Genomic DNA, 24,100 nt, shown 5'->3' with positions numbered 1-24,100 from the left:
TAAAATTTGCTAATTTCTTACAAACTCGGATCATTGGCAGTAAATTTGCATTATCTTCTAAATTAATTATTTATAAATTTTTTTTTTCTTCAAAAAAAAAAAAAAATATGAAGTACAACAAGATGAACAAAATAATAATATAAACAAATATTATTTATATTCCTTTTTCACATTCAACATTGAATAAACATAAAAAAAAAAAAAAAAACGAAGTGTCCTAAACAAGAAAGATAATTTAAAAGAAAGAAAGAAAGAAAGCAAACCGGAAGCTAATATATATATATATATATATATATTTTACGATATATAATTATAATAAACAGTAATTAAACCAAAGAAAAAAAAAACATATTTCTTTCACAATGGCACCTTGAGCAATTTCCTGTAATTTAAACTTCTTTCAATAATCAAAGACCACAAATAACGACAAAGAAGATAAAAAAGAAAAAAGAAACGATGCATAATATATAAAAAGTATAATTTAAAAGCATAATGAAAATTTTAATTACATATTAAAATTTTATGAAATGTAATGCCAAACGCATGCGCTGCTATAAAAAAAAAAAAAAAAAAAAACAAATTATCACAATATGAAATTATTCATTTATAAGATAACTGGCAAATAATTGCATGATTGAAAATGTTCTTTTTTTTTTTTCGAGAATTTCTCGAGATCATAATCATACAACTCTACATGTCAAAAAATGAAACAAAATGGCAGCACATCAAATGGGATTACATAACTTCAATTAAAAAAAAAAAAAAAAGACATACTAATTTTGCGTATAATTTAAAAATAGTTTTTTAGAGACTTAAAAATTTTGCAATATTTGTAAAACATATATGCTAGATATTTAAGAAACATTAAAATTAGAGATATAAGCCAATTTTCATTATTGAAATTTCATACTCGTTTTGAATTTGATTAATCAGAATTTCTCAAATTTAATTAAAATTGAAATGTTAATGCTTTTTTTTTTTTTGCAAAATTTTTAAGTATTAATAGATAATCATTGAAGAAAGAATGTATTATTGTTCAATTAAAATAATCCATTTGCTAAAAATATGAAATAAACAATAAAGAGAAGAGATTCCGGAAAGAACCGGATTTTAACTGACAGATCGATCGTTTTGTTTACTATATAATTTATAACGAATTATTATTAAATTAAATTTAAATTAAACTAGAAACAATGGATGAATGAATGAGTTCAATTCTTAAAAATTTAATGCATATAGCATTAGATTGTATTACTGATTGGCATTATTTCATCAAGAAAACAGAAAACAATCGCTTATTTTGAATAATTTCAAAAAGTTAATTAATTTTATAAGGAAAATTTGAATTTAGTCAAACATAAAATTTTAATTTATATTCATAAAATCAAACATTTTTCTTCCTTTTTTTTTTTTCTTTTTTAATGGAATGAATTTATCAGTTATATATATTTCAATAAATATAGTGATTGCTTGATGATTTCCTAAATGTTTTATAAAAAATAAAAAGTGAAGTTTAAATTTAACATACGAAAAAAAAAAAAAAAATGAAACTAAGAAAGAAAACAACTGAACCCGTATTATGAGGTGTCACTTCAAAAAATTATTACAAAATGCAAGTACTAGAAGAATTTTGCACAATATTTTAAATATTATTGTCAATTTGCCAATACAAGTTTACAAAATCTATTTCAATATCAATTTTACCTTTCCTTAGAATAGACAAATTAAATTGATTATCACAAATTAAAAGAACCCTTAAAAATCAAAATGCAACTTGATTTGTAATAAAATAATAAATTATTATAAACCAGAAGTATTAATTAATCAATTATTTGAAAATTTTAATACCATCAAATCATATGTCAATTACCTTCTGCTAAGAAACAATCTGATTTTGAGAATATCGAATTTCATTTTACATTTTAGTAAATTACTAGAATATCACTTTCATCAATAACGAAGGGAGTAAAAACCCGAATGAGTCAAATATGTAAAATTTATTTTAAAAATTTCAAAAATTGGAAGGAAAAAAAAAATACTGAATCAGTTGGTAATATGGAATCGTATAAATGTTAAATATTAATATTTGAAAGTGACTGATTTGTAAAGAAGAAGAATAAAAATAATGGCATCCTTCAAGAAAAATAGCAAAAAAAAAAAAAAAAAAAAAGGATTATTCAAATTCCGGTCCAAAATCAGGAATACGAATGTCATTGTAACCTTTTAACCAGTAGGTTATTTGTTTTCCTTTACCTTTCATTTCTATCTCACCACGAAGTACCAATTGAAATCCTGGATCTTCTTTGTTCAGGATAGTCTTTGTATGACTACTCACATGAATACGAAGTGCTAAAAAAAAAATTTTGTTTTTGTTTTTTTTTTTTTTTTTACCTCTTGTTCAACAAAAAAATAAATAAATATGAAAATGTTGATTTAGAAATTAGAAAAGAATAAAAGCTTTTCTTAAATATATATATTTTATTTTAAATAATGAAAAAAAAAAAATGCAGTTTACGACAATTTTTGAATTAAAATCTCGAAGTCAATAAAAAAATAAAATATAAAATTAATAAAACAAGAAAAGAGAAAAAAAAAAAAAAAACTTACGCAAACCAGTACTTTCCATTCGACTACTCGTATTTACTGTATCACCAAATAAACAATATCGTGGCATTTTACATCCTACCACTCCAGCAACCACTGGTCCTTGAAAATAAAATATATATTCAAGTATAATTGTCTAATGTAAGTCAAAAATTGTCCAAATTTTTATTTGGAAGTTTTGAGTTTTTGAAATCTAAACTAGAATCCATATGAAGGTAGTTCCAGTTGCTCAGTAAAGCATCTTCTGATGAATAAAACTGTGTAAAAATTTTTTGTAAGTGATCTAGGAATTAAATTAAGGCTAAATATTGATATACTGATCAGTTCGATAATCTTAAGTGAATAATTTAATTAAATCATTTAGCTGATCAGTGTGCTTTCTTGAATTATCTATCTAACATACTTTTGTCTTAAAACTTCAGCACTGTGTCAAGCTACTATTGTATGAGTAATTTAACAATTTCTAAAAAAAATATAAAAAAATTTTTGAAACAAACCAGAATGAATTCCAATTCGTAGTTTCAATTGTTCATTTGGTCGATGCCTAATGACAAAATTTTTCACTTTATGCAACAAAGCCAATGACATCTGAGCAATCTGTGAAGCATGATGATTATGACGTTCAGGTAGACCAGATACAACCATATATGCATCTCCAATTGTTTCTACCTTGTATACTTTGAAATTATCCACAACACCATCGAATGCCATGTATAAATCGTTCAATAGAGTTACTACCTGTAATCAATTTAACAATAAATATTTGGAAATAGCAATATTTCTTTTTTTTTTCTATATATAGGAATTTATGTTTCATTAATTCTAATTAACATTACTAGAAATTTCTAAAATTAATAAAAGAAAAAGAAAAATCAAGCATTTTGGCTTATTTTTAGACATTTCTATGTCAGATGATAAATGTCAAATAATATCATTTCAATAATGACAAAATAAAACTATTTCCTAGCTTGCTTAGAACATCTATATCATATATTTTTAATTTAATTTCGATTTTTCATTTCTTACTTACAACTTCTATACCATATATTTTTTAGTTTAGTTTAATTTTGACATAACTCAATCACTATTATTAATACAGCAATCATGAAATATTATATATGCAAACATTTAAATCAATCAAATTAACAAATTTCGATTCATAATTTTTTGTAAAAAAAAAAAAGTTGTTATTACCTGCATTGGTGTTGACATTGATGACAGTGCTGTAAAGCCAACAATATCGGAAAAATAAATTGTAACACTTTCAAATGCTTCTGCTTGCACAGCACATCCACTTATTAACTGCAATTTTAGTTAAGAAAAGACTATAAAAAGTTGAGAAAAATGAGAAAAGATGATTATAAAAAAAAAAAAAAAAAAAAGAAAAACTAAGAAAAGATAATAAATGAAACTTTTTAATAATAAAATTTATTATATTTCAATATACTAACATATCAGAAATTAATAAGATAACAAAACATAATGATATTAACAGGTGTCAATATTTAAATATTTATAAAAAACATTATAAAATAATAGAATTATTTACCTGATCAGCAACACTACGTGGTAACAATTGATGCAATAAATCTTCAACTTTTTGCTTCTCAGCAAGATATTCTTGTGTTCGTTCTTCTACTAAACCTTCCAAATTATTTGCATATTGTTCCATACGTTTTAATAAATTATCCACAACATTAGATGTTTCGTTACTTCTAAATTAGAAAAGAATAAAAAAACAAATCATAAACATCAATGGATAAATTTAATAATGTGATAAAATCATTTTAAAAGAAACAAATGAATGAATAGCATTAAAATGTCAAAAATTTGAAAAAAACTGAATCCTTCTGTTCAATTTTTTCAAAAATAATCAAGTTAGTTTTTTCTGAAATAAAAAGAGCAAAAATTTCAATAAATTATTTAACACCAAAATAGTTTAATAATCATAAGCCAAATATAGTAATGAGGAAATTTTTTTTTAACAAACATAGAGTGATTAACATAGATTTTAAACTGGCATTTTAAATGGAAATTAGATAAACAAAAACAAAAACAAAAAAAAAAAAATAGACGAACTTATTCAATGATCGAACTACTTTTCGAATAACAGCAAAATCAGGACGTTCGTGAAATTCTTCAGCCCAGCAACTGACCATCAAATTAATCAGGTTTGGCTCAATTTGACCATCAATTAAGGCACTTTCTGGTATTTCTGGCCTATACAATTCCTCATCAAATGCTGGTACTCTTTGTACACGTTCACAAATTTCTATAATACAATTTAATTTGATTTTATCTTTTATTTTTATTTGATGTAACCTAGTAGAACAAAAAAAATCACAAATATATACATAAAATATTCAAAATATAAATGCTGATTGATCACTTTTAATAAATTAAAATTAAAATATTAGCTAGCTATACCTTTTGGTGATGGTTCATCACTCATATAGAAGGCACCTTTACGGAATAACATTTCATGTAATATTATAGCAAAACTATATGCATCACCCGTTTTTGTACCATTTGCTCGATATGCATTCGGATTCCGTAATATTTCTGGTGCTGTCCATAATTTCCCTTAAAAAAAAAAGAAAGAGAAATAAATATATAAGTTTCAAAAGAAGCATTAAAATATAATAATCATTAATATATTTAAAAAAAAAAAAAAAAATAAGTATTACTTTTGTAAAAAGCATGTTCACCAATTTCATCGGTACTTTCATCTTCCATAGCATGCAATTCATGAAAACCAAAATCGGTAACTTTGAGCACAAATCGACTATCCACAACACAATTCGATGATTTCAATTTACCATGAGAACCAACAAATGTATTATGCAAAAAATACATACCCTTTAAATAATTATTTTCTCATTTTATTGATGTTAAAATTTAATTTACAATTCAATTATATCTTAAAAGTTTGTCATAATTTAATTAGCATATATAAAATAAGAAATTGTAACCATATTGCTTATATATTAATAATTTATTATCATTATTATTCTTAAATAAAATATTAGCAAATTAAAAAAAATTTTGAAGAATGAAAATAACAAAAAATCTAACCTTAACTAAATCATGCAATAATGAATACTTCATCATTTTGTCTAATTCAATTTTTTCATTTTCTAAAATATCTTCCAGAGATCCTTTGGGACAATACTCTTGCACCAGACAATAATGTGGACAATCAACACAGGCTCCAGTAAATCTGAAAAATTTTTCATAAAATCAATCGAATAAAATTTCCTAACTTCTCATAGCTATTCTCATTAATTAATATAATATGTAGGATAAATTGAAGGAAGAAATTAATTTTGTTGGACAAAAAAGAAAAAAAAAAGATCCAAATTTAAATAGAATAACTTCAAGTCCAAAACACAAAAAAAAAAAAAAATAATAGAATTAAAAAAAAAAAAAAAAAAATATAATAAACAAGTAAAGAAAAAAACAACAATTCAATACCAAGCAAAACAAAAATTAGATAATTATATTTAAAAACAAAATACAAAAAACAAAAAAAAAAAAAAAAAAAAATAAAAATACCTAAAGAATAAACCTTTTGATTAAGAGTCAAAAATTCTAAATTTAAAATAATCCTTTAAATACGGTAAACCTCGAAAATATGAATCTCACAGACTTAAAATTATCCTACTAATAGAATAACTTCAAAATATGTTGTTTTTTTTTTTTTTTTTTCAATTAGATTTATTATAATAGAAAATATAACCTAGTAATATGATCGTGCTGTAAATCTTTGATTCGTTTAAATTCCATTAACATAGAACGAGTTAAATCTAACTTCGGATATTTCTTTGGATCAATATTCAAATTTTTAACAGCAACTATTGTACCCTAAAATGAGAAATGAAAATTTATGAATAAAAGAAATATATGAAACAACAAATATTCCTCTTTATTATACAAAGAAAAATTGGAAAAAAAGTTTTTTTTTTTTAAAAAAAAAAAGATTGAAATCAGATTAAAGTAGCAATTTTTCACAATCCTAAACACTTATTCAATTTTATCAAATAACTTAACTAACCTTATAATTAGCAGTTTTTGTATAAATTTGTACATTATTTTGCATTTGTATTGTTTCCACCGAACCTCCACTCTAAAAAAAAAAAAAAAAAAAAACAAATCTTTTTTGCATTTTTCAAATAAAAATTTCATAAAAAAAAAAAAAAAAAAAAAAAAAAACCATGAAGAAGGTTAATTTAAAATTTATTTTAAAATATTTATATTTATTTATACAGTTATAATATCGTATTAAAATCCACCTATTAAATTTGTATGAAAAATAAAGAATACCCCAATGCTAAGTCCAGCAAATGATAATTTCCGGTTACGTAACGAAAGACTTTTTTTGGCGTGTACATCGAAATCATCTTCACCGGGTGATTTTCGTTTCGGATTAGAAATTGAAGAAAGTGGTGATGGTATTTCGCCACCCTCTGCCGGATCATAATCTTTCGGTTCGATACCTTCACTGATCGTTGCATATTGTCCAGAACGTGATATTGCATCCATTTTATGATCAAAATCCTAATAATAAAATAAAAAATATATATTCTTGACAATAATTTTAAATTTAGAATTTCAGGTGATAAAATTCATAGTTATTCCGGAATAATATTACAGAATTTCAGAAGATAAAATTCATAGTTGTTCCGGAATAATATTACAGAATTTCAGGTGATAAAATTCATAGTTATTCCGGAATAATATTACTTGTTATTAGTTCGTTTTATCAGTAATTCATAACATTTCAAAAATAATGCAAATAAATTAATCATACCTTGCTGATATGATTTTGAACCATATGCGTTGAATCTTGATGATTTGAATTCTTCTTTCGAGTAAACATACTTAATTTCCGATCAATCAAAGCCGAAAATTTGCGAGTTGCATTAGAACTGGTACTCCGCTATAAAATTATAATAAAATAATTTCTAAATCTTTCAGTTATAAATTTAATTTGCATATTTCTAAGAATGTAAAAGTTGTGCAAAGGAACGATTTAATAGAATCCATCAAATTTAATCACATTTTAGTCAATCACTATGCAAATTTCAATTTTTAATTTTAAATTATAGCAAAAAAAAAAAAAATCATCGATTTGCTTGAAAATTTTTGATTTTATCATTAATTTTAATGTTAGTTGTTAATACATGCATACTTGTTATACATGCTTTTGTTAGAATTGTTAATTAATTTAAATGTTAATATTATAAGCTTTTAGCTGTTAGTAATATGAAAATTAATATATTAGTAATATTTAAAGTAATATGAATAAGATAACATCAACAATCATACAATTATACAAATTATTAAGAAAAGAATAACTTAATTATAATTATAATAAATTCATTTTTACAATCAATGACAGTGTGTAATAAAGTCAAGATTTTAATATTACAAATGTAAAAAAGATGAAATCTTTTTAAATAAAATAAATTCATACTAATTCTAAATCTTCCATTTTCTTTTTATTTCGCATATACGAAATAATATGATATAATTTATACCAAAAAAAAAAAGAATCAATTAATTAATGAGATTAGAAGAGATCTCGAGAAAAAAAATCAATTAATTAATGAAATTAGAAGAGATCTCAAGTAAAAAAAAATAATTAATTAAAGAGATTAGAAGAGATCTCGAGGAAAAAAATCAATTAATTAATGAAATTAGAAGAGATCTCAAGTAAAAAAAAATAATTAATTAAAGAGATTAGAAGAGATCTCGAGGAAAAAAATCAATTAATTAATGAAATTAGAAGAGATCTCAAGTAAAAAAAAAATAATTAATTAAAGAGATTAGAAGAGATCTCGAGGAAAAAAATCAATTAATTAATGAAATTAGAAGAGATCTCGAGAAAAAAAAAAAAAAAAAAGGAAGACAGGATGAAGAAAGAAATAAAATTGATAATAAATAAGAAATATGTGCAAACATGCATTATTAAAATGAAATATATAATAAAGATTAAATTTAGGAAGTGCTTAAAAAAAAAAAAAAAACATCATTAAACTGAAATTTACAATTTCAAAATTACAATATTCAAAGGTTAGCAAACTAACCCATACTGCTTTACCACTGGATATTGGCGACACTTCCTAAAATTAATTATCAAATGTTTGATTGTTTATACTATCACACTTATCGTGTAAACAATTTCAGACAAAACTTTACTATTTGTAATAATTTTTTTACATTTTTGAAAGAAAATATTTAAAAAAAAAAAAAACAATCATAATCATATCAATCAAAGATAATAAATATCAATTTTCTAACATTAAAATTTATGTAAAAATGAAATTTAAATAAACTTATATGCATGCATAGCTCTAAAATAAAATTTCGATAGAAATAGAAGAACGAATTATTCTTATTCCTAAAATTTCAAAATGTTAGCATAATTAGAATTTAAATGAAAATAATGAATTGGCAACAATTAAAAGATGCAAATCTATATATCATGCTGCAAAAATTTAAAATAGAATTTATCAATCAACAATCCAAGAAAGCAATTTTATTCTGTCACAATTTAATTTCAGCTTAAAAAAATTATAAATATTCGTCACTTTTTGTGTGTGTGAGAGTGTGTGATAAAGTAATTTATTATTATGTTAAGAAATGCTAATTAGGCTAAGAAATAATAAATTAAAAGATAAGTTCATAAATTTAAAAGAAATTTTTTTCATCAATGTTAGATGAGTATATTTCAAATTTTATTAGTTGGATTAGTAATGATAGTAGCATAGCATCATTCCATCTACATTTTTTGTTTATTTATTTGTTTATTTATTTTCTTCTCTCCTCTTGCATTTAAGCTGCTTTTCCGATGCTAAAACTTAAATTAGCTAATTGAAAAAATATAAATAACTACAGTTTTTGTTTTTTCTTTTTGTCTTTAAAATGCATAAAAAGCTAATTTAAGCCATGCATTTAAGCCAAAAATTTATAAATTTTCACTTCAATCCATGCAAAATTTGATACACTTTAAAAATTTTAATCTAATAAAAAATAAATTTGCATATTTTATACACTATGAGACAAAAAATTTCAAAAAAAATTTTTTTACATTATTTACATAAAAATATTTCTGTTTAATTTTTGAAATTCACCAATATATTTAATATTTCTTCTATTAAAATAACATTTATATATTTATTGTGGAAGGAATTTGAAGTTAAAATTTATAGCAAAATTTAATAGCAAGGAGAGAGAGAGAGGGAGAGGGAGAGAGGGAGAGAGAGGGAAAAGCATTAAGAATTAAAATAACTTCAATTTAGTCGTCAGCCATGTCGTCACCCAGGATATTTTATCAAAAATTTAAATTAATTTTTATTCTAACTTAAAAAAAAAAAAAAAGCGTAAGTGAAAATGAAATAAATAAGGAAGAATAATTTTATATGGGAAGTAATATAGTATATTTAATTGGATAGTTAACATACCAATCTAAAGCGACCAATGCTGAATTCTCGTTCGTCCTCATCCAACTGCAGAAATTCAATGAATTGATGCAAAAATTTTTTGACAAATTTAAATTTCCAAAAAAAAAAAAAAAAAAAAAAACAAAAACCTATTTACTTCGATAGTAGTAATTATTATGATAGTAGATTAACCCAAAATTCTATATTTAGCATATTAATACTAACATTCCTTCTTACTCTTAACTCTACTCCCTTCCCCCCAAAAAAAAAATAAAAAAAAGAAAATTATTACAAAAATCTTTCAGAAAGATAAAATAATTGGAAAAAATTTATAAAACTTATTTAAAATAAAAAAAAATAAATAAATAAATAACCACTAATAATTGCTATTTATTTACTAACAGTTTTTATGAAGATTTTATCGTTTTCTAATAGAAATGAAATTATAATTTCAACATTTTTTTTTTTTTTTTGTTCTCAAACTTTCATCTAAATCATTCATAGAATTTTAATTTAAGAAAGAACATTACATTTTCTTTCGATGCATAATTTTAGTAAAACTTTATTAGCTTTTTTCACTTTTTTTTTTTTGAAATTAAAAGGTAAATTTTTAAATTCCTCATTAACTTCTATAAAATATAATTAAAGCATTCAAATTGAATCTAAACTATAATTCCAATATTTAATATTCAGAAAAAAAAAAGGAAAAAAAAGAGAAAGAGTGAGAGAGAGAGAGGGAGAGAGAGAGAGAGAAAGAAATGTAAATTAAATTATAATAATAAAAGTATTGAAATTATAACATTAACATATTATACCTTTACTCATTGATTATTTCTTGAAATTTTTTATAAAAATAGTAAAAGTAAGACTTATCTTAATGTAATAATTTTTAATACAAATTATAAACAAACTCTTTCAGAATTTGATATATTCAATTTAAACATATACATATTTTATTACAATATCAAAAATTATGAATTCATCCAAATAATTTATTATAACTTACTATTTTTTTTTGAAAGTCAAAAAAAAAAAAAATATTTAAAAAAATTATTAATTATTTCTTTTATTTAAAATTATTAATTATCATTATATGTTAATTTTTTGTCCAACAATAATTGTATATAATTATGTATTAATGAATTTTACTATTAATTATGATTAAAAATCAAAAATTTTTAGAGAAAATTTGAATAGAAAAACAAAAAAAAAAAAAAAAAATTTTTTTAAAAAAAAAAGAAATAAAAAAAATTCAAACATTTTCACTGCCATTTGATGTACGACTATAAGATCGAAGTAATGCTTCAGATTCAAAACTAAAACCATGTAATCGTCGTACTCGTCTACTCTTCTTTTTATCTTTTTTTAATTCATCACCATCTAAATCCTCCCAACGAATCTTCCATGACATTGCAGCTAATTCAGCTTCCAAACGATATCTTCTAAAATTTAGCAAAATGATTTAAGTTAGATAATAATATGATAAAAAAAAAATTGATAATTAATAATAAATTAAAATTGAATATCAAAAATGCATTTACTGTTTAATTTAACCAATTATCATTATTTAACATTAAAAAATATATATATGATTAGCTCATTTTAAATTTAAAAAAAGTTGTTGTTAGCAAATAATATAAATTAGATAATAATAATATGACAAAAAAATTGATAATTAATAATAAATTAAAATTGAATATCAAAAATGCATTTACTGTTTAATTTAACCAATTATCATTATTTAACATTAAAAAAATATATATATGATTAGCTCATTTTAAATTTAAAAAAGTTATTGTTTCTTAACAAATCTAAAGCAATGCAAAGTTTTCAAAAAAAAAAATGAAATTATCAATTAAAGAGGTATTTTATGAATTTAAAGAATGTTTATAGTTAAAATTACATACCATAAAAATTCAAAAAAAAAAAAAAACTTTAGTCTTGTTGTTGTTGTTTTTTTTTTTTTTTTGTTGTTGAAAATGTTTACAAACTTTCTCAATTAAAATTGTAGAAAAAAAAAAAAAATTAAACTAACCTCCAAAAATAGATGAAACCAGACATGAGAATTAAGATGAAAATAGTTGAACCACTGAGCAGATATACATAAAATGGATAACCTTCAGGACATTTTGAATGATCCCAACCACATATTGGTGAATCTTTTGGTGGCCTACCACCAACCCAATGAAATTCTGTCACCTGTTTTAATTCATTTGATGCACCTGAATAATATGCCACCTCCTAAAAGTATAAACATTATTCTTTTCTATTATTTTAAACAATTAATCTTTTTCGAAAAACAATCGATAAAACTAACTGAAATTATCAATGTAAGAGTTAAATTTGATTTTTTGAAAAATTTTGAAAAAAAAAAAAAAAAGATTAAAAAAGACTAACAACAAATTTATCTTGTTGTGGATCCAGATCAAGTAATGAATAATCCGAATAACGATCACCATTCTCATCTATTGAAACATTACCTGTAATACCTGAAAAAAAAAAATCAAATATTAATTAATATATTAAATATTAAACAATAATTAAATAATTTGATAAATAATTATACACCTGGAATGATTTGACAAAAAAATTTTCATAATTAGAATTGTTGAAAAAGAAAAAAAAAAAACTACAAACAAATTTTCTCGATTTTTTAATGATAATTTATCAAAATCAGAATGTAACATAAAAATATTCAATGTATTATTTTACATATGGAAAATTAATTTTTTATTGTAATTCTATTAAAGTACATTCTAAGTTTATAATAATTACATTATCAATTATGTGCTATTGTCTTTTAATTTATGATTGAAATAAAAAATTTAGCTAATTTCAAATTAAAATGAAGTATTTTAAAAATGTGATATAAAACATGGGATTTTCTTAATTTATTTATTTTTATTTATTTATTTATTTATTTTTTTTTTTTTTGTGAAATCAATAATAAAACATAGGGCTTTCTTAATAGATAGGAAATTTGTTGAAAATGTAGATAAAATTTTCAGTTAAAATTACTAATGAATATTTATCATCTACTTTCCAAAGTAATTTATCGCTATCAGAATTGACCAGAAATTTCTTTTTTCCTTTTTCCTTTTTCTTTTTTTTTTAAAAACTTATGTTTGTTGCTGCTCCTTTTATTTATTTGTTTATTTTTTTATGAAATCAATAACAGATTTAGAAGTCTTTCTTAGTCTAGAAAACTAATAAACAATTTTGTTTTTTGTTTTTTTTTTTTTATTAATTGATGAATTATTGTTAAAGGTATTAAAGAAGAGAATAACAGAAGTAATTATTGTTAAATTAATTTTTATCACTAAGGAATTTTTGTAGAAAATAATATTAATTCAAATAAGTAATCAAAAAAAAAAAAAAATATTAGTAATACTTTATCGATTTAATAAAAAGATCAAATTTTCTAAACTTCTTACAAATATGCACAAATTGTAAACAAAAAAAAAAAAAAAAAGTCTTAAGTATTTATAAAATTCTCTCATAAAATACATTTCCCAAAAACAGAGAGAGAGAGAGAGAGAGGAAGGGAGAAATTTTAAAGTTTAAATTTACTTACCAACAAAAGTTCGACTCCACATTTTACTTGTTATATTATATCCATTGCGTGGATCCAAACCTTCACTGAGTGTTTCATTTAATGCTATTGCATAAAGCAAAAGTGCATCATAAAATGCACTAATAAAATTATTCATCTATAAAAAAAAAAAAACATTAAAATAAATGAAGTAAATATTTTAAAAATTAATAAAAATGTGTAAATTTTTATGTCAGCAAATTTTGATATAATAAAAATCATTTTAATATAGTAAAAAATTGCTTTAATATAGTAAAAAATTACTTTAATATAGTAAAAATTACTTTTAATGTAGTAAAAAATTACTTTAATATAAGTAAGAAATTACTTTAATATAGTGAGAAATTACTTTAATATAGTAAAAAATTACTTCAATATAGTAAAAAAATTACTTTAATATAGTAAAAAATCATTTTAATATAGTAAAAATTACTTTTAATGTAGTAAAAAATTGCTTTAATATAGTAAAAAATTACTTTTAATATAGTAAAAATTACTTTTAATGTAGTAAAAAATTACTTTAATATAGTAAGAAATTACTTTAATATAGTAAAAAATTACTTTAATATAGTAAAAAACCATTCTAATATAGTAAAAAATCATTTTAATATAGTAAAAAATTACTTTAATATAGTAAGAAATTACTTTAATATAGTAAAAAACCATTTTAATATAATAAATTTTTCAAAATGAATAAAAATGAGAGAAAAAAAAAAAAAAAAAAAAAAGAAAAAATCGACATTTATAGAAATTATTTATTTTAGAGAAAGTTAAATTAAATTTCTTACCAAATTAATTTCATTTAATTACTAAAATATTTAAGTAATAATAATAATTATTATTATTATTTACCTCATATTCTTTACCCGTTTTAGCCGAATAATTGTATCTTTTTTCGGCACGTTCTTTTACACGTGATTCAAAATCTTTATATTCATCTAAATCACTACGTCTTAATGAAATTGTTTTTAATGCTTGATATGCTTTTTTTGCTTTTTCATTTTCCATCGATGTTGTTGTATCATTTGATCGTAGCCATGGACGTTCTGCATGTGATCTATAAAATAATAAATTTTATTTCAAAAAAAAAAAAAAAATAAATAATTATTCAAAAAATATTTACTAAAATTTACTTAAATCTATAATTCAAATTTTTTAAAAAAAAAAAAATAAAAATAAAAATTTACCCAGTAGAAACATCAATATTGATGAAAACATATTCACCGGATGTTGCCATACCTAAATCATATGCAGCAAGCATAATTTCTCGAACAGTATTTGGTGAAGCACATAATATTATCACTGAAAAATAAATAAAGTAAAAATAAAAATTATATTTTAAAATAGCAAAAAAAAAAATTGAAAATTGTTAAATTCTTTTATTTACTTTTCTTTTTTTTTTTGATACAGTTAGCTTCAAAATTTGTTTGTTATTTTCATATTGCTTTATTATTTACAACTATTTTATAATAATTAGAAAAGAAAATGAAGTAATGAATAGAAAAAAAATTGATAAAACAAAATGAATGAACTGATAATAAATTAACATTTAAAATAATCATTATGTATGAGAAAATGTAGCTAATGATCAAGTAATTCTCATCCTTTTATTTATTTATCAGTTTTGCTTGCTTTTCATTTATTTTAAAGAATTTAAAAATGTTCAAACTTTATTCATTTGTCTAATCAATATCACATAAATTCAATTATTAAAATTTTATATTGAAAAATTTTCACATCAAAAAATAAGTATGTAAGAAACAAAGTTAAAAATTAAAGTAAAATTTACACAAACTATTGACAATTTTGTTAGAAATTTTTTTTTTTTTTTATATTCAAAATGCTTTTATTTTAAAAATTGAATCCTTTAGCTAAAACATTGTTTTAAATATTTGTAAAAAAAAAAAAAGAAATTAAATTTTTATTGGTACTTTATTTTATTATACTTTTAATTCTTATGGTACTTTTTTAATAGATTATAGTAAATACTAACGCTAAGGATACTACAATTTCAGGTTATAAATTTTAAAAATTAAAATTTATAACCATAAATGTATTAAAAATTACATTTAATTTATGTCTAATATTATAATCAATGTTACAATTTGTTATTTTACAACCTAATCTTATCTTTCATATTTATATAAAATTTTCGATCACAGTTGATAACTTTAAAAGTTGATAATTTAGTGATTAATGATTAGTGATTAGATGATATGAAATACTTATTATCAACAATATCAAAGATAATATTAAATCGGGAAATATCTGAAGAATATCTGAGATAGTTTCTTTTATTTGCTAATAGCTAATAAAGCTAAAAAAATATTAACAAATTAGCTTATTTAAAAAGTTTATATTTGAATATAGACAAAGCTAATAAATTTCTATTTTAACAATGAAAAGAGAATGTAAAAAAAAAAAAAAATTAAAATTAAAATTGAGATAAAGAATAATTTAATATTTTATTAAATTTAACTTTTTGCAGAAAAAGAAATTAATTATTCCATTTTTTTTTTATCTGAAAATAAAAACACTATTAATTAGTATTAATCAATAAAATCAAAAAAAAAAAAAAAAAAAGAAATTGTTTTTCTTTGCTTATCTTTTTTGATAAAAAAAATAAATAAATAAACAAACAAACAAACTATTCAGGAATTTAGTTTTTTTTTTTTTTTTTTTTTTGGAAGAAAAGAAAATTAAAAAGAAATAAATAAAAGCTAAAGTTGAGATGAATCATTAAAATGATAATAGTAGTAGCAAATATGATAAACAACGATAATATTTAGTACGTCGAGAATGAATGCTATTTTGTAAACAAAATTATTATTCATACAAATATTTTTGTATGAATAATAATTTAATATATAGAAATAATTTTTATCAAAAAAAAAAAAAAAAAAAAAAACTATACAAATATCTGAATTAAGCTTAAAATTTTTGAAATTAAAAAAAAAAGAGAGAAATTTGTAGAAATAAACAAATTTCTAACAATAATTCAAAAAAATCAAAATAAAACTTGCAGTAATAATTAACGAAAAAAAAATGAAAATGACAATTTTAAATTTAATTTAAGCTAATTTTGATTTAAATTAATGATTACTTCATTTGTAAAATTATTAGAAATGAAATAAACAAATCTAATAACTACAAATAAAGAATGCAAAAAAAAAAAAAGTATGAATTCAAAAATAATTAAATATTTTTCATTTTCAAGAAATATTAGAAAGGATTAGAAGAAATCAAAAATTAGAAATAAACAAAAATTTGAGCAGAAGAAAAAATCCATTTGTAAACAAATATATTGTAAACAAAATAACTTCATAGTTTACAAGACTGATATATATTTTTTTTTTTAGAAAATTCAATCTTTTTTTCAAAAGATAACAATCATCGATTATCGATCAAAGTAAAATCATTTTTCTTGATCTTTAATTGTTCAGTTAATATCTTCTAAACAACTTTTTAAAGTCATTTTTCAATTTAATCAAATTATGGAAGTTAAACCTTCTATGAAATATCACATTTCAAATCTGTAAAATTACTGAATTATAAATGATAGCATATGTATTCGAAAAGAAATTAAAAAAAAAAAAAAATCTTACTTAAAATTTGTATAGTATTTTATATCAAAAATTTATTTTTCAAAAAAAAAAAAAGAAAAAGAGAAAAAATCAAAATCGAAATTGGAATTTTAATAAAAATATTAAAATTTTAAATAAAAATATTAAAATTAAAATTTACGAAGTCTATATTATATTAAAATTATTTATTATTTATTAATAAAATTATTATATTAAAATTTTAAATAAAAATATTAAAATTAAAATTTATAAAGTCTATATAAAACTCAAAAATGAAATAGGCATTAGGGAATTAGAATTTTAGGGAAATTCCAAAAAAAAAAAAAATATTCAAATTGTAACTTAAGAAAACATTCTTAATGCATCACATAAATTATAGATGTTTACTAGTTGCATTTATTTGATCAAAAACAAATTATTTTAGATAGAAAATTCATTTTTTTTTTTTTTATACAAATTATTTTAGATAGAAAAATTCATTTTTTAAAAAATAACAAATATGAATGAATTTTTGAAGCGTAAAAAAAAGAAAAGTAATTAGTTTTAGTTTCCATTAAATTTCCTTTTTTTTTTTTTTCCAGATGTTTTGCTTAGTAGTGAAAATATAATAAATATTACAAATATTAGTCATTTATTTTTTTTTTTTTTTAGAAAAATTAAAAAAAAAAAAAATTTCAAAATTCATTTCTATATCTAATGAAAGAGAATTCATAATGCAATTCAATTTTTACATTTATTTTCAACCTAAAATTTAATACTTAATTATAATTCAATCTAATTTTACTTAATTAATATTAATTTGATAATTTTTTCTTTTTGCAAATGCTTTTTTAAAGTTAATCATTTCTCATTAATCTATCACTTTTTGCTTAAATTATTTATTCATTTCTTTTTTTCAAAATAATTTCAAATGTTATTTGAAGGAATTGCTTAAAAAAAAAAAGAAAGATTTTAATTTATTAGCAAAGCTATTGTAAAAAATAACTTGCATATTTATTTATTTTTTTTTTTTTGCCAATTTTAGCATTGTAGGAAATAAATCAAAAGGAAAATAAATAATTAAACAAAAAAAAAAAAAACCAACTAAATGTGATGTATTAAATTCTTTAATCTAAAATATCTAATTTGAAAAATTTCCAAAAATAATTTCAAATTTTATTTGAAAGAAAAAAAAAATTACCATAATTAATCTCTCACATTCATTCCAAAATGCATTTTTTCATTTTTTTTTTAACACATTTTACCAAAAATTATTTCTTTTTTTTTTAAAAATTCCATTATGAATATCTATAATTCTAATTCCATCAACAAAAATGATTTTAAATTTAAAAAAAAAAATTACAAATTTTAAAAATTGAACTTATCGACGAACTTTTAGAGTTGTTCCGCCATCTCAAGTATGAAATAATACAATAAACTTTTTTTTTTTTTAAAAAAGTTTGATAGAAAAGTATGCAAAATGAATTTTGAAAATATATTCTTCCTCTAATATCTCTTAAAAGTTTTCAAAAACTTTTCTTGTTTTCACAAAAATTTTAAGCGTACTTTTTTATTTTTTAGAAAAAATTTCATTAACATAATGAAATAAGAAAATCAATAATTTGTAAACATTGATAGAAAGTAAATTGATTACATTTCACTAAACTATTTTACACATTTTCAGGAAGTTTATCTTTAGAAGAATTAAATTTAAATTTTTCTGTTTAACATTGTAATTAACATAAGAAGTATCAAATTTAAAATTAAAATTTTAAAATGCTCAAAATTAGAATTGATAAATAAAAATCATTACCTATTACATTACGATTACCTATTATTTTCAGTAAATAATTACCTATTATTTTTTCACTAAATGAATGCTAAATACTTATTTCATTTTCAATGTATCAAAAAAAAAAATACTATAAACTATTTTTAAAATTAAACAATTAAGAAACAAAAAGAAAATTTCACTAAGTTTATAAGATTACCACTGAGAATGATGAATTATAAACAAGTAATTAGTTATATCGTTGAATATCAAATTCTTGGAAGTAGTTTGATTCAACTTTTCGGCACAGGTTATTTGATCTCTTTAATCTTATACTATGGCAAATTTAAGATTTAAAATGATCAAATAACGTACGTGAAAAATATGTTAGTTATATTTGAATGATTTTTAAAGTAAAATGGAATATTTTATTTTTGCATTTATAAAACTTTTCGAAATAATAGATTAAGAATTATAAAAAAAAAAAATGATAATTAGATTGAAAATTTAACAAAAAAAAAAACTCACATTTCTTATTATTATTATTTTTCAAATCACATTTTTTGATAAAAATAAAATATTCTATTTTAATGTGTCGAAAAATGAGTGAAAAAAAAAAAAAGAAAAGAATTATTGAAATTTGATAGTAATTTATTTTATGATAAGCAATTCTTATCAGTTTAATTACTATCATTCGTTTATATGCAAATTTAAAAATATTTCTTTTTTTTTGTGTTAATATTATAACATTTAAAAAAAAAAAAATAAAAAATAAAAATCAAACAGACAGTTGAGAGAGAGAGAGAGAGAGAAAAACCCCAGAATTATAAGTTAGAAAAATTTTTCGATAGTGAATTTGAATCTATGATAAGAGAGATAATAAATTAAAAGGAAATTTAAAGAGGGATTTACATTCATTTTAGCACAAATGATAAAACATACATTTTCTTTTCTTTCCTTTCTCTCTCTCTCTTTTTTTTTTTTTTCTAAAAGAGAAATGATATTCAATTAATCAATTTTTTTTGTGAAGAAAAATTTTGATAAACAAAAAATAAGGAAATGAGGAAAATATTTTTTAAAGCAAAGATAATATTAATAAATTATTCATCTAAAAAAAGTAAAATTGAACTCAATTCAGCAAATTAAGTTATCTTGTTTTTTTTTTTTTTTTTGTTTTGTTTTGTTTTTTATTCTATAAAAATTGATGTAAAGAATCTTTACTCTTTGAAATTTTCCTGGGGAAAAAAAAGTGAAGGAAAGGAAGGAAGGATATTTTGAATAATTAATTTACACATATTCAAATCGAATAATTAATTAATAAACATTCAATGAAAAATAATGTATATATGTATGTGTATGTGTAATGACTGATAAGTGAAAAAAAAAAAAAAAATTTTTTTTTCTAAAATCTAAAAGATTTTAAAATTTGTCAATCAAAGTGTTTAGGATTATTCTATTGCTATGTGATATAATAATGCAGCAAAAAGTTGAAATCATTTCCTATTTTCTATTCTTTCATCCATCTCTTTCTTCAACGAAAAGAAAAGCAAAAGAAATTATAAACAACAATGTAATTTGTAACAAAATAAACATAAATTCAAATTCTAAATTATTTTTGTGATAATTTAAAGTTGCAGCAAAAAGTTTTTGTTTTATTTATTTTATAGTGTGAATTGTAGTATTATAATGATAATTAATTTATAGGAATTATTCTTAATTAATGCTAGACAAACATTCATTATGCTTATGCTTACATCTCGAGAAACTCAACTCACAAAGACAAAAAAATGTTTCAAATTTGAATTCAAAATGAAAAATGAAAAAAAAAAAAAATTTTTTTTAAAGTACTAACTTTTTTGTGTTACATTTCAAATGATAAATGAACAAAATATACTTCTTCATACTTCAATAATTAACATTAGATTAAAAAAGAAAAGCAGAAAAAACAGAAAAAAAAAAAACAAACAAACAAACGTCGTTTGTCACCACAAAAAATTCTTACACTCTAATGAAATATTATTCAAAAAAAAAAATAAAAACGAAAAGAAATTGAAAGAAAGAGAACGAATATTTCCACTGATAATAGTATTGATAAAAATTAATGAAAGTAAAAAAAAAAAAAAAAAAATAATAAAGGATAAAAAATTTAATTTTAAATTACCGAAATAATATTCAGAAATCTAAAATACTATATACATATTTATTTTATGGTATGAAAATCAATCATAAATGTGAAATAATAATGAAATGATAGAATTTAAAATTAAATTTAATCAAAATAAAAGAGTGACAAAAACGCACCATTTGCAAGTTCGGAAACAATTTTCAGCCAACTTTCAATTTCACCTGGAATTCGTGCAATTTCTTCATCAAAAGCTAATGATGGAGTTTGAATTTTCCATGCTTCCTTGAAATAAGCACTTTTTTCGGTGAAAAAATTTTTGATAGCATAGAGTGTAAAATAACAATGACTGGAGACACTTTCCACAACCATTACTTCACCATCAGCTAATCTTGGTCGATTTATAGCACGACGTTTATCATGATACATGAGTACAAGATTTTGATAACCTAATGATAAGCGTGATTCTGGAACTGGTAAACGATTTTGTATGCTGCTATGTAATCGAGAATTAGAATTTGAATTTGACGTAGATCTTCTGTTACTCTTATCTGATGATGATGATGATGATGATGATGATGATGGTGGTGGTGATGTTGCATCTTTTTCGAATTCTTCACGATATGCGATTAATTTGTACATACTATCAGCCATTTGTCGATAGCTACCTTGCATTCGAGTAAGAAATGGATATGTTTGCCGATCACCAAGATTTGATACCATTCCGGCGGTAGTAATTACCGGTACACCATTTCCAAATGCAGCGGTAATTTTTGATGTGGTTGCAAGACTATAGCTATCAGCAAAACCAAGAATTGCATCCAAACGATGTGAACAGTATGCTGTTACAACACCAAGTGTTGCAAAACGTTCCGCTAAATTTGCATTTTCTGAGAATTTCGAATCATGATAAGTGAAATTTAAAAAATCTGCACCTATCTTACCGGATCGAATTGCATCCATTACACTAATATCAATTACTGGTCGTGCTTTTGGCATAGTAATTCCAAAATTATCATTGTTTGATTCACTTTCAGGTAACACGACAAGAATATTAAATGGTAAACGATGACCATTTATTGCGGAACGTTTGGGATTATTTATTGCGGAATCAGTGGGATTGTTTATTGCGGAACGACTAATTGTATCAGTAATAATTTGACCAAAAATTGCTTGTGCAAAATTATCAAATAAAATAATGCTTATAATGAATGAAATGATTGCAGTTTGTTTCTTCCTATGAAAGCAACCAAAATGAGACCAAAATTCGAGAATTGTTTTGATAACAATGATAGATGCCATTAGTGATAAACCAAAATCTATCATTTTCAAACATTCGATTAGTTATCAAGATAATAACAGTAATGATAACGCTGATGGTAATGATGATAACAATGATAATTGCGTCCTTTTGGCTAGTCATACAGTAGCACTGATAAAAATATTCTGGCCATATGGTAAAGCAATAGCAATAAACAGTTAGCTGATGATGATGACGATGACGATGATTAATGCAATTTTGATCAAAATCATTAATTCTCAGCAATATTCAAATAAATCCTTTAGAGAGGAGTTTAAAATGCAATAATAGCAATTTTGAGAATGGCTGATAGAGTAGCAATAATAGAGAGAATTTCCGTAATGATGTAAAATAAGCAATGATTAAAGCTGATTTCGTTGATAAGGCCATTAAAATTCCAGTAATGATAGCAATAAATATAGTTGTTATACATAACAACAACAACAATAACAATAAATACTGGAATAATAAACAATAAGAATAATAGTATTATGAATTACTTTTCTTTTCTTTTCTTTTCCTCTCCCTCTCTCTCTCTCTCTCTCTCTCTCTCTCTCCTTGTCTTTCTCCGATATAGCAAATATAATATATGGGAGCCTGAAAAATTACTAATAAATAATAATTTCATTCAATCATTTTCTATTTTAAATTACAAACATTAAAAGCAAAATGCTACTGCTACTACTACTACTGTAGGAAAATTAAATTCAACAATAACAAAAAAGAAAAATCTAATTAGAATTACTTACAATTTTGATAATATATCCAAGTGATAAGCATTTAATTATTATCATTTATCATTGATTTTATCAATTATTGTCATCTAGTGCTATTTGCTTCTATATTTTACGAACTTATAATGATTAAATAAAATTTTCAAAGAATTGGGAAATTATTTTGCATATTAAAACTTCAATGAGAACAATAAGAAAAAAAAAAAAAAAAAAAAAGCATTAAAATAAACTTCGTCTTATTATTGCTATAAGAAATGAAAACTTAAATACTACTTTCACGGATGAATTCATCGCGTAGTGTAACTTTTGATAATCATTGTACCTATAGCGACCATTATCATTCAGTGATAACAACAAGGAGTGACACAAAATGTGGTGACAAGGAGAGAAACACAAAAACGCCAATACTTTGCCAATACCGCCACATCCACCCACGTATATAGCTTGTCTTTCTCACCTACGTAACATACATATAGGCTATTTCACTCACACGCATACACACTTATCAACGACAACACAAACAGCAGAAGCGCTGTATGTGTATCGACAGCGTGCGCCCAGTCTGCTACTCATGCCATTGTTTTCACTATGTTTACATCCATGTATGTGAGTGTCTGTCAGTATATATGTGTGTGCGTATGTGTGTCTGTCGTCACTAGTACATAGTGTATGTGTGTGTGTGTGTGTGTGTGTGTATGTCCGACATGAACTATGCATTTGTCATAATAAAAGTTTGCAAGTAAACGTATATTTGTTGATAAGAACAATGATGATATTGAATGCTTATTAATTTACTTAAATACGTGAAGAATAATTATTACTTACGTATGTTACGTGTATTTTACACGTAACTCTTTGCTTTATATAATGATAAAATAGGAATTGGTGAGGAAAGAAGCGATAAAGGAAGGAATGAAATATGATGGTGTTCAATTTAGTATCCGTCCATCCGTCTATGAGAGATACTGA

General features: G+C 21.8%; 1 protein-coding gene across 1 annotated transcript; it reads right to left on the bottom strand.

The window, feature by feature from the left end:
* Positions 1–2,173: 2,173 nt before the first annotated feature.
* Positions 2,174–22,423, bottom strand: Bma-gcy-28 (Uncharacterized protein; the record flags this gene model as incomplete). The annotated part of the gene is made up of 21 exons (XM_043079646.1): positions 2,174–2,349; positions 2,608–2,706; positions 3,102–3,342; positions 3,799–3,906; positions 4,154–4,319; positions 4,684–4,876; positions 5,032–5,187; positions 5,292–5,463; positions 5,680–5,824; positions 6,344–6,468; positions 6,659–6,730; positions 6,928–7,161; positions 7,415–7,543; positions 10,071–10,115; positions 11,308–11,491; positions 12,085–12,290; positions 12,447–12,538; positions 13,624–13,759; positions 14,494–14,698; positions 14,829–14,943; positions 21,277–22,423. 21 exons carry the CDS (start codon positions 22,421–22,423, stop codon positions 2,174–2,176), a joined length of 4,146 nt encoding a protein of 1,381 aa, XP_042935580.1.
* Positions 22,424–24,100: the final 1,677 nt, after the last annotated feature.

Source organism: Brugia malayi (assembly GCF_000002995.4).
Source record: "Brugia malayi strain FR3 genome assembly, contig: Bm_v4_Chr3_scaffold_001, whole genome shotgun sequence".
NCBI classification, from domain to species: Eukaryota; Metazoa; Nematoda; class Chromadorea; order Rhabditida; family Onchocercidae; genus Brugia; species Brugia malayi.
The sequence above is the reverse complement of the archived record's forward strand: the minus strand, read 5'-3'. Positions and strand labels throughout refer to the sequence as shown.